Source organism: Neophocaena asiaeorientalis, unplaced genomic scaffold (genome assembly GCF_003031525.2).
Source record: "Neophocaena asiaeorientalis asiaeorientalis breed wild unplaced genomic scaffold, Neophocaena_asiaeorientalis_V1.1 scaffold33, whole genome shotgun sequence".
In the NCBI taxonomy this organism is placed as follows: Eukaryota; Metazoa; Chordata; class Mammalia; order Artiodactyla; family Phocoenidae; genus Neophocaena; species Neophocaena asiaeorientalis.
In genome coordinates this window covers 2,217,366-2,229,374 of record NW_020171988.1, presented here as the reverse complement: position 1 = coordinate 2,229,374, position 12,009 = coordinate 2,217,366, and the positions used below count along the sequence as shown (strand labels likewise).

At 46.9% G+C, this 12,009-nt stretch overlaps 1 protein-coding gene across 1 annotated transcript in view; it reads right to left on the bottom strand.

The window, feature by feature from the left end:
• Positions 1-258, bottom strand: part of SH3BP5 (SH3 domain binding protein 5) — a 75,228-nt gene extending 74,970 nt beyond the window's left edge. Inside the window, exon 1 of the mRNA XM_024747513.1 lies at positions 13-258. Within this exon, the coding sequence (XP_024603281.1) occupies positions 13-129 (117 nt within the window). The 5' untranslated portion in view covers positions 130-258. The remainder of the gene's footprint in view (positions 1-12) is intronic.
• Positions 259-12,009: the final 11,751 nt, after the last annotated feature.

The following is a 12,009-nucleotide window of genomic DNA, read 5'->3' as shown; positions in this document are numbered from 1 at the left end:
CCGGGGGCCCCCCTCTCCCCCCTCCTCCAGCCCCGGCTCCATCCCCTCCTCCTCCTCCTCCGAGTCCCGGGCTGGCGGCGGCAGCTCGGCCGGCTCCTCCGGACGGCTCCGCTTCGGCGCCGCGTCCATGCGGGCGGCGGACTTGGGAGCGCGTGGGTGGCGGCCGCAGACTGGGCCGGAGCCGTCTGGCCACCGCCCGGCGAGCTCAGAAGGCGCCGCTCGCCGCCGAGGGTTCCCGGGCCCAGCTCAGGAGGAAGTGGGCGCGGTCGCCCCCTCTCCGCCGCGGCCGTCAGCGCAGCGCCGCCCGCTCCGCCCCCAGCCCGCCGGCTCTGCGCGGCCCCGACTCTAGACCTGGCTGGCCGGCCGGCCGGGATAGCCGGGGCTCCGTCACAAAACCTCACTCCCAAAACGCGTGAGGGTGATGAAATGGGGGAGCCCTCACCCCCTTTTACCATAGCAGCCCGACTAGATCACAATTTACCGAACGTCGGCCGCCTGGTGTCAGGGTGCTTTTCTCTCCCTCCCTCCTCTGCTAAGGCAATTGACTGCATGCAAGGAAAGTTTGGGGTATTCCCACCATCTGAAGGCACCTTTAGAAGCTTGTACTCAGTGACCCTGGACCAGCCCCAAGACTCACTCAAACCCCCGTGTACACTCAAAGCACTTTTGTCCCCTTGGGTTAACCTGGGGAAATGTGTGTACCTGAAGATTTCCTCAGAAAAGGGAACTGAAACATGCTCACACAGACACAAAAGAACAAAGAAGGGAGCCAGCTGCAGCTCCTTGGCGTGGATTCCTTGCCCAAAAGCTGCGGCCCCCATTGAGCAGAGCTCCATACGCAAGCTCCTGTGCTTTCACAGTTGCGGGATGGTCCTACCTGAAGAGGCAGGAAGCACGGAAAATCCATTGATCAGGAATGTGCGAGAGTGAGCGGGTGCCTGCCAGTACACCCTTCTCAAGGAGATGCGAGTGTAACCCCTGTTCATGGGCACGTGCCATCCAAGGATTCATGAACTGGTGAGGTTTCCTGCCCACCCTGAACAAGCGGAGAGCCAGAACTTGCCTGGCAAATTCAACATCACAAAAAGCCAAAGAATAAGGGGAATGTTTGTGCTTTTATGAAATGGCAGGGCCACTATGATGTCAGGAGAGCAGAAGGTCAGATGACCTTAGCAAAGCAGGCAAGGACATTGCCACTGGCCATTGTTAATGTCTCCTTCACTACAAAAATGCAGAGCGTACACACTTTCTACACAGAAGCTTGTGGCCTGTGGGCTCAGTGAGTTCGGAGGGCAGACTTGCTTGAGAAAGGAGCTTCTTTCCGAGAGCCTGTCATTAAAGCCAACCTTGGGAAACCTGCTTATGATGGTTTTATCAAAAGCTAAGTTGGGGGGGGTTACTCCTTGGGCAAGGTTCCACCGTACACACTCTGGCACTGTGGTCCACCATCACAGGAGCTTCCTTGTCTCCTGGAGGTAACACAGGTGTACACCATGGGTTTGGTTCTGAACAGGTCACACCTGTTCACTGTTCTTTAAATCAAGTGAGAGTCAGCAATTCTTTGTGAGATGTTCTCAAATTCCCTGCTAAAGCCATAGTTGCTTTTCATTTTCCAGTGATGGATGAAGGCAGGGTCAAGATGGCCATTAAGAGTCACAAACTGAGACAGAGGTTGAAAACAAGTGAGGTCAGCCCTGATTCTAAACGCTTCCCAAGTGGTGGAACCTCATCATCACCATTCAAACAATAGCCTCCAAATTACATTACGGTTTAAGCTTAGATCTCGGAGCAATAGGGTGGTTCAAAATGCCTTTATGGGGGGACTTCCCTTATGGTGCAGTGGTTAAGAATCTGCCTGCCAATGCAGGAGACACGGTTTTGATCCCTGGTCCGGGAAGATCCCACATGCCAAGGAGCAACTAAGTCCGTGCGCCACAACTACTGAGCCTGTGCTCTAGACCCCGCGAGCCACAACTACTGAGCCTGCATGCTGCAACTACTGAAGCGCATGTGCCTAGAGCCCATGCTCCGCAACAAGAGAAGCCCGTGAACTGCAAAGAAGAGTAGCCCCTGATCGCCACAGCTAGAGAAAGCCCCCATGCAGCAACGAAGACCCAACACAGCCAATAATAATAGTAATAATAAATACATAAATAAAATGTAGTCTCTTTAAAAAAGAAAAATGCCGGGCTTGCCTGGTGGCGCAGTGGTTGAGAGTCCGCCTGCCAATACAGGGGACACGGGTTCATGCCCCGGTCCGGGAAGATCCCACATGCCGCGGAGCGGCTGGGCCCGTGAGCCACGGCCGCTGAGCCTGCGCGTCTGGAGCCTGTGCTCCGCAACGGGAGAGGCCGCAACAGTGAGAGGCCCGCGTACGGAAAAAAAAAAAAAACCTTTATGGGATATAGGGCAACTGCTCCTGAACACTGAACATCACTGTAGACTTTTGTTGTTTTATTTTTAGAAGACCTGGGCCAGCTATAGCATGATGTTCTAAAGTTAAAGTAAGGAAAATAAATAAAGCACAGCAGTACTATATATTTCTATTGACACATACATATGCACATCAATGCATAGAAAAGGGTCTGGAAGGAAGATTCATACCCAACAAAGAGTGGCTAGCCCTGGAAAAGGCAGTATGAAGGGGCCCAAGATTGGCTAGGATGGGGTTGGGCATGTCAAAGGGAACTTTTAATCTCTCGATAATGTTTTCATTTTTTACAAGGAGGATGTATTTATGATTGTTTGTGTAATTCTAAAATAAATTTTAAAAGTGCATACTGTATTAGTTTTCTATTGCTGTGTAACAAACTACCACAAATTTATTGGCTTAAAACAGCACTTGTGGGGCTTCCCTTGTGGCGCAGTGGTTGGGATTCCGCCTGCTGATGCAGGGGACGCGGGTTCGTGCCCCGGTCCAGGAAGATCCCACAGGCCGCGGAGCGGCGGGGCCTGTGAGCCACGGCCGCTGAGCCTGCGCGTCCGGAGCCTGTGCTCCACAGCGGGAGGGGCCACATCAGTGAGAGGCCCGAGTACCGCAAAAAACAAACAAACAAAAAACAACAGCACTTGTTCATTACCTCACAGTTCTGTAGGCCTGACGTTGAGGCAGGGTGTGACTAGCTTGCCTGACGTTGAGGCAGGGTGTAACTAGCTCCTCTGCTCAGGGTCTCCCAGACTGAATCAGGGTGTTGACCAGGCTGCATTCCTTTCTGAAGGCTCTGAGGAAAAAGTCCTTCCAAGCTCTTTCAGGTTGCTGGCTGAATTCAGTTCCTTGTGGTTGTAGGACTAAGGTCCCCATTTCCTTGCTCTCAGCCAAGGGCCAACCCGAATTCCTTGCCACATGACCCCCTCCATCTTCAAAGCCAGCAGCAGAGAATTTCCTTGGGTTGAGTCCATCTCACACTACAATCTACTCTTCAGGAAAAGCCCAGTCCCTTTTAAGGATTCACTAGATTAGGTCAGGTCCACACAGAATAAAGTCAACTGTGCCATATTCACAACCTAATCGTGGTGGTGACTGTCCCATTATATTTACAAGCTCCCACATTTTACAGGAATATGTACAGCAGGGGGCAGGAAATGGGGCAATCTTATACTTCTGACTACCTCACATAATAAGAAGGCAAGCCATGTAAGTGGCTCGTAACCCAAGCAAATGCTTAGTATCTATTTTAGCTGCCATACTGATCTAGATGAGTGGTTCTAAAGGTATGGGCTGGAGACCTCTGAAGGTCTCTGAGAACTTTCAGGATGCCCATGAGATCAAAACTAGTTTTAGACAAATACTAGACAAGACTTGCTTTTCCCACTCTCATTCTCTTACAAGTATTCACTGGAGTTTCCCAGAAGTTACATGACACGATACAACAGACTGAGTGCAGAAGATACGAGAATCCAGCTTCGTCTTGCTAAAGCCACCCGTTAAAGAGACGTGCAAAAATGTAAAACAATGCCCTTCTCACTATTTGTTTTGTTTTGGAAACAATTCTATTTTTCATTTTGGAAATGAGTTATTTTTCATAAAATTATGATATTTATGTTAACATGTAGTCCATGTGTTATTTTTAGATGAATTAATTTTAAAAGTTTTTTAAATTGCTTTAATTTCTACACAGTAACCACCTGTAGATGCAACCATATAAACAACAGCTCTTTGAGATCTTCAATGGCTTAAAAAAATATAAAGAAGTACTGGCAGCAAAAGGTTTGAGAACCACTGAGCCAGAGGAAACATATCCTCCAGTTTGAGTTATCCTTTTTTATTTCCATAAATGTTCCACTGCCTCCTTCACTCAAAAGATTCATCACCCCTCCCAAGGCCCCACTGGTGGAGTATTTGGGGCACAGTACATTTTTGCCCATTTCAAAAGACTTTAAATATAATTTAATAATTTAAGTGATTGAGATCATTATGGTTATTTCCTGGGATCTATATTTTGTCAATTCCTATGAAGAATTCATCACCCAGTTATAACATCGCCCCTTTGGAGAAACAGTCAGCTTTTTAGTGCCTTGTGTGTGATGTAGTTTCCAAGAACACGCCTCTGCTTGCCAGGCTTTGGGGGGTCCCGAGTGGTGGGGGGCACACCTGTACCAGAGCTGTGATTTTTGGCAGCCTGATCACATGGTGCGTGTTGTGGGCAAAGTGGGGATGGCCGATGTCCTGAGGACTGCTTTACCAGGAGACATACTCCCTGTTGTCCAATGGAGAAAAATGCATAGCCTAAAAGTTGCGAGTTATGTTTTATTTGGGGAATGTCCTGAGGATTATAGCCCGGGAGGCAGCCTCTCAGGCAGCTCTGAAGGAACTGCTCCAAAGAGGTGGGGGAAGCCAGGACATTTAAAAGTTTTTGCTGGGGCTGGGGGGAAACATGTAGCCAAACACCAAAAGATGACTGCTAATCACAAAAACAGACATCTCAAGTTAATGATTTTCATGCTTTTCTACGTATGTGAAGATGCAAGCGCCTGGGCTCATTGAAATTATTCCTTAGATGTGCATCGTAACTATCTAGGGCCAGTATCCTGGTTTTCTCCATCCTGAATCCCCTCAGGGTTCGCCAGCAGGGCTGATGACTTGATGGCTGCAACATTCTTTGTCCACGCTGTTCAATTTATTTTTACTATTTCCTTGTAGTTTGATTAAACTGGGGGGAAATATGTGTGTTTGTTCCCTGCCCCTCCACTTCCTCAAGCTGAAAATCTTCCTTGACGAAAATCACAGCCTCTGTGCTGTTCCAGTTGCCATAGAGCACAGTGGGCTGACATTTAGAAAGAAGGAGGAAAAAGGTATCTGGCAGGATGAGCCTGGGTTTACATATTTCTCCATATTGGGTCCTTGTTTGTCATGATCTGGTTTCTTTCATGGGATTAATGTCAACCTCTCCTTTTGTAACCCCACCTCCTCACTGGTGTCATACATTTATCATCCAAGCCTCTTCCTGCCTGAATTATAAAGCAAGCAAGTGTCCAGCAAAGGGAGACCCTCTCCTTATTTAGTCCCCCAGTTGGAGTGAGCATTTGGGGATGTTTCTATTTCCATAGATGTGGAAAGAAACCTGGGTTTATTTAATAAACGCAAAGAAAATCCTGCCATGTTCAAGGAACCTCACATTCCTGTCTTCGGGTGAAGAGAGGGTCTCCAACTGTGTTTAAAATGTTCTCAGCCTTTTTTGTTAAAAGAGAAACGTGACCTTTTCCCCCAAACTCATGAACACCCAGGAGTGGAGGCCTGAGAGGAAGTGAGGAGGTCTGCTGACCTCAGGGAGTTTGGACGGAGTTTAGGGCAGAATGAGGGCTGGAGCTGGCCATTCACCTGGCTGAAGGAGCAGCCCTTTCCCTCCTGGCTGCGTAAAGGGCTGTGTCACACTCTGTGGGGACACAGAGGTTATCCCATCTTCTGCCTGCAAGGGCCAGCGTGGTTTTACGGAGAACATGACACTGGGCCTTGAATAATAAACAGAATTTCCTCAAACAAGGGAGGAGGATTTTGCCAAAGAAAGAAAGAAAGGGCTTCCCAGATAGGCAATAACATGGGGAAATCATGGAGGGGTTGGACCGGTCAGGAATAGTGGAGAGAGAGACCATCTCAACTTGGGACCCAAGAGGGACAGTGGGAAGTGGAAGGGGCAGGGGATGAAGCCTAAAGTAGAGTCTGGGGCAGGTCCTCAAGGGCCTTGAGTGACAGGCTCAACCTTTGAACTACAGACCATAGACAATGAGATGCTGTTCACTCGTTTGTCCATTTATTCATCCAACAAATATTAACTGAGTACTTAATATGTTTTAGACACTATACCAGAGGCCAAGGTATCACTATGAACAAAAGACACTACCTCCCTGCTGTCATGGAGATAAAAGTATAATAGGTCAGAGTGATCAGGGCCAAGGGCCAAGCAGGGGATGGACAGAGAAAGAGGGGTGCTGTTGTGGTTATGGAGAAGGCTCCCTGAGAAGGGCGCCTTCTTGACTTTGAGTCAAGACCCCAAAGAAATGAGAGAGCAAACCCCACGTCCCTTTGGGGAGAGCACTCCAGCGCCTGAAGCATGTGTAGGGGGTCCCAGGAGCTTGGTGGGAAAGAAAGTAAGATAGTTAGGCTGGGAGATGAGGATGCCTCTTCTGGTTACTGCCCTTTTCTCAGTGAAATTGTGAGCAAGGTCATCGGCTGTGAATAAGGGGGGCATGGGGGGCATTGAAGAAACCCTGGAGGTTAGAGGAGAGATGTGAATGGCTATCCAGGAGAGCTGGGAAGTGAGTGCCCAGGGGAATATGTTATAATTGTCAGGCTGCACTGAGGACCCATCAGTGGCTGGAGATTCTCAATGAGACCACTCATCACAGGATGAATGGTTTTGCCTACCCAACTTCAGCGTCAGGATACAGGTGGAAAGTAGTAAGAACGCGAGATTTCACCAGGGCTGGGATTATGTTGGGTTCCCACAGTGGTGGGGAAGAGGGGTGAGGGAATCGCGCGTGACAGCAGGTGTAGGGATTTAATGGTGGCACATGGGATCTAAGCTGGATCAAACAGGAAGGGCGGGCGTAAGGGGGTGAGGGAGGGGCTGTTAAAATAGTTCCAGGGAGCAATGATCCATCCCTGAATCAAGGGATAGAAAGATGGGAATGGACCTGAGACTACATGGAAGCTGGTGATTGGTAAGATCTGGAGGAAGAGAGGGAAGGAGGGAAGGAGGGAGAGTCAAAGATGATTCCAAACTTTCCAGTTTGAGGGACTTGATGACACCATTAGCTGGGACCTACCTATGCTATAGAAGTTTGGGCTGGGAAGATAATAAATTATCATTTTTTTAGAACATACAGATTTTAAAGGGAAAACCCTGACAGTTGGACTACCTGTTGTACTTGGAAATAGGGATCCAGGTTACCCAAGGGTTGAGCAAAACTCTTTGGAAGACCTTTCCTGTGGCCTCCATACACTTCCCTACCATAGCAAGTGGGGTCCAGCTCAGCTGGTCTGCAAGGATCACGCCGGTTTCATTTCTGACACTAGGGGCCTCCAGGAAACAGAGGTGCTGTGGAAATCTCTTCTTTTGGTGGGGCTCCTGGAGAGCAGCAATGACAAAAATGATATTTTAACTGGGTTCAAATCCCAGCTGAACCCTTTGTGAGCTGACTTTAGACAAGCTGAACATTAGTATCCTTGCCTGTACAATAAGGGTAATCACACCGGTGCCTCCCAATGAGAGAGGTGGAGATTAAATAAAATGGTATTTACAGAATGGTAATTTGGTAAAATGGTAAAATGGTATTTACAGAATTACTGGCACATGACGAAACTTTATTTTATATTTTTAAAATATTTGTTTATTTATTTTTTTATTTTGGCTGCACCAGGTCTTAGTTGCGGCACACGGGATCTTTTAGTTGTAGCATGTGGACTCTTAGTTGTGGCATTCATGCGGGATCTAGTTCCCTGACCAGGGATCCCTGCACTGGGAGCTCGGAGTCTTATCCACTGGACCACCAGGGAAGTCTCCTGACAAAACTTTAATTCATGGTGCTTCCCTAGTCTTCTCTTCCTCTACCCCATGGCTTAGACCTGAGGGAATCAGAGATTTTTAAAAATGTTTTTAAAAGTGAAATCTGCAAGCTGAAAGTGGTCAGCAAAATGAATTCAATACGTTTTTAAGCACCTATGACATGTATGCACAATTCCAGGTGCCAGTTTGAGGGCCCCAAACATGGAGATGACAAAGTCATAGGGTCTTCCTACTTGGGGAGACATGTCCCCACCAAACTTGTGCTCCAAGGAAGCAATCACGGGATTCCTTCCTGTGAAATTAAGGCTCTTCCTGTCAAACTTCAATGCCATTTAAATGAAGATTCCCTGCAACACGGATTTTTAAAAAGTTATTTGCATCTGCTTGTTAACCCCTATAAAATAGGAACTGCTCTTCCGGACTAAGGGAGAGTGGATCTGCATTCACACCACATCCTGGTGGCAGTGGCTGAAGAAATAGACATCAGCATCTTCTCCTGTCCACCCTGCCATCTTTACCTGCTGCCTTAGGTCAGAGGTGGCAGATTGGGAGCTTCTGGCTGTATCAGACTGGAGGGCACGTGTTGTCTGGCTGGCACAGTGCTCTGTAAATTTGGGGCAGCAGTTAAAATCCAGGCAATACAAGAAATTTCACACTTCTCTATTTGGTGAGAGTCCAGAGATGGGAGGAGTGGCTGACCCTCTGGAAAGGATATGTTAGCCTCAGAGCCCTGGATGCCGACCTGCTCAGTCTCACAGGCCACACCCTGGCACTAAGGCGACGCTGTAAGGTGACGAGGAGGTGCAGGTTCCCTCTGCCTTCCTCCCACCCTCCCTTCTCTTCCTACCAACTCCAAAGGACCACGGCATGTGGTAAGAGGGAAGAGAACTTTAAAGCAGACCTCAAAACGCTCAACAATGCTCTTTGCCCCCAGATGACTGGTTCTCAGAAGTCAAGGAGCCATAGAATCCAGTTCTTTGAAAGGGATCAGGGCCTCCAGATCACAAAGCATCTGTTTAATTCTGTGACTTGGTGACATCGGTATATAGTATTGCCAAATTGTCTTGCACTGTGGCTGCTCCCCTCTAATGAGAACCTTTATTTGTGTCCTAAATTGAATTAAGCTCAAGTGTCTTGACCCAGATGAACTATAGGCCAGAGTACTTAGAGAACCCAGGAAAGAAACTTTCAATGTTTATCTGTGGTCTTAAAGGACCTGCAGATATTTTAAATGGTGCCAGAATCATGGAGACAGAAAAAAGTGTTCCATTAAAAAGAAAGAGCGTTCCATACACTGCAAAACAGTGAGTATAACAGATTGCAGGCATGATTCTAGAATGGATTTTAAAGAGAAAGGTCATTTCTGTGCCCCAGAAGAAAAATGATAGATTACTGTGATCTAGCTTGGGTTAACCAAGAACAAATTATGTCAGCCTTGCCCTCCCTTCCTTATTCCACAAGTTTATTAGTCTAGCCAAGGAAGGAAACACGCAAGACAGGAAATCTTCATTATTCAAAGATAACTGGTAGAGGAAAAGGCCACTTAAATAAACCCACTTATAAAGGAAACCAAAATTTCATATTAAATAATGAAAAAAGACTTTTATTGGGGCTTTACTCTGCAAAATAAACTTAAAATTATGAAAATAAGTTTTTTCTTCTCTTTTAAAGACTATTTAGTTGACAAATATTTACTGAGCATCTGTTATGTGATGGCCTCTGGCAATGAAGACCCAGCAGTGAACAAATTAGACAAAATTCCTGCCTTCATTGTGATTTATAGTCTAAGGGAAGACAGGAAAAAAAGTTAAATACATAAGTAAACAAAATAGTTGCAGTTAGTGATAATGATAATTGCCATGATGAGCAACAAAAAACATAGGAAAACCAAATAAAGAGGCTGGAGGGTGGAGGCTGCCTCAGACGGGAGATGGAGAGGGCTCTCTGTGGATATGACATGTGAGCTGAGATTTGATGAGGAGGTGTGGGGCAGCCACACGCTGAAGGGAAGAGTGATCCAGATGGCACAGACCCTGAGCAGGGAGCTGGCTGGACAGCCCTTGAGATGACCAGAGAGTGAATAGGGAGGACAGGGTGTTGAAATGACCATGGTCACATATCAGATAATGTGGGGCCTGGGACGCCACAGGAAAGAGTTTGGATTTTATTATAAATGTGATGAGAAGCCACTGGAGGGATTGAAACTGAGGAATAGCAAGATCCATTTTGTATTTTTAAAAGATGACCATGGCTGCTCTGTGGAAAAGGGATGGCCATGAAGGCAACAGGGGGAGCAGGAACTCTAGTTAGGAGGCTGTCACAGGGGTCCTAGCGACAGACGTGGCTGAGGGGCTTCCCTGGTGGCGCAGTGGTTGGGAGTCCACCTGCCGATGTAGGGGACGCGGGTTCGTGTCCCGGTCCGGGAAGATCTCACATCAAAAAAAAAAAAAAAAAAAAAGAGACATGGCTGGGCTGCGTAAATGGAGTGAGTCGATTGAGGATGTATTCTGAAGACAAATCCAACATGTGGGAACGGGCGGAGGCAGAGGCATTAAGAATGATTCCTGAGATTTTGACTTGAGAAGTGGCTGAAAGATGCTGCCATTTACTGAGCGAGGCAGGGAAGACTTGAGGAAAAGGTTTGCAGTCAAGACGTATGTTTTTGCAGCTTAAATGTCCATTGACAGATGAATGGGTAAAGAAGATGTGGTACGTATATACAATGGGACACTACTCAGCCATAAAAAAGAATAAAACAATGTCATTTGCAGCAACATGGATTGACCTAGAAATTATCATACTAAGTGAAGTAAGTCAGACAGAGAAAGACAAAGATCATATGATATTGCTTATATGCAGAATCTAAAAAAAATGACACAAATGAACTTATCTATGAAACAGAAACAGATTCACATAGAGAACAGACTTACGGTTGCCAAGGGGGAGAGGGGGTGGGGGAGGGATGGAGTGGGAGTTTAGGACTAGCAGATGCAAACTATTATATACAGAATCATAAACAACAAGGTCCTACTGTATAGCACAAGGATATATATTCAGTTCCCATAAAGGAAAAGAATATGAAAAAGAATATATATATATATAACTGAATCACTTTGCTGTACAGTAGAAATTAATAAAACATTGTAATTCAACTATACTTCAATAAAATACATTTTTAAAACATGAGGTGTGTGGGCTTCCCTGGTGGTGCAGTGGTTAAGAACCCACCTGCCAATGCAGGAGACACAGGTTCGAGCCCTGGTCCGGGAAGATCCCACACGCCACGGAGCAACTAAGCCCATGAGCCACAACTACTGAGCCTGTGCTCTAGAGCCCACGAGCCACAACTACTGAAGCCTGCATGCCACAACTACTGAAGCCTGAGTGCCTAGAGCCCGTGCTCCCCAACAAGAGAAGCCACCACAATGAGAAGCCCACACACCACAAAGAAGAGTGGCCCCTGCTTACCGCAACTAGAGAAAGCCCGTGCACAGCAACCGACCCAATGCAACCAAAAATAATTAATTAATTAACTTTTTAAAAAATGAGGTGTGTTTTTGGACACCTAATTCTGAGAGGCTATTAAACGCACAAGTGGAGACGTCAAGTAGACAGGAGGATACACATCTGAAGGCCAAGTCCACAGATATAAATTTGAGAGTCAACTGCATATGGATGATATTTAAAACCATGGAACTGGATGAGATCACTTAGGACAGGGGGGATGCTGAAGGGGAAAGGACCAGGATGAAGCTGGGAGCACACCAACATCTAGAGGCAGGGCCTTGGAGAAGTCAGGAAAGAGCATTGCCACCAGCTCATCAGAATAGCAATACTCACCACCACAAAAATGATCAGTCAACTGACAAGGATTTTTTTTTTTACATCTTTATTGGAGTATAATTGCTCCATGATGCTGTGCCAGCTTCTGCTGTACAACAAAGTGAAACAGCGATATGCATATATACCTCCCCATATCCCCTCCCTCTTGAGCCTCCCTGCCACT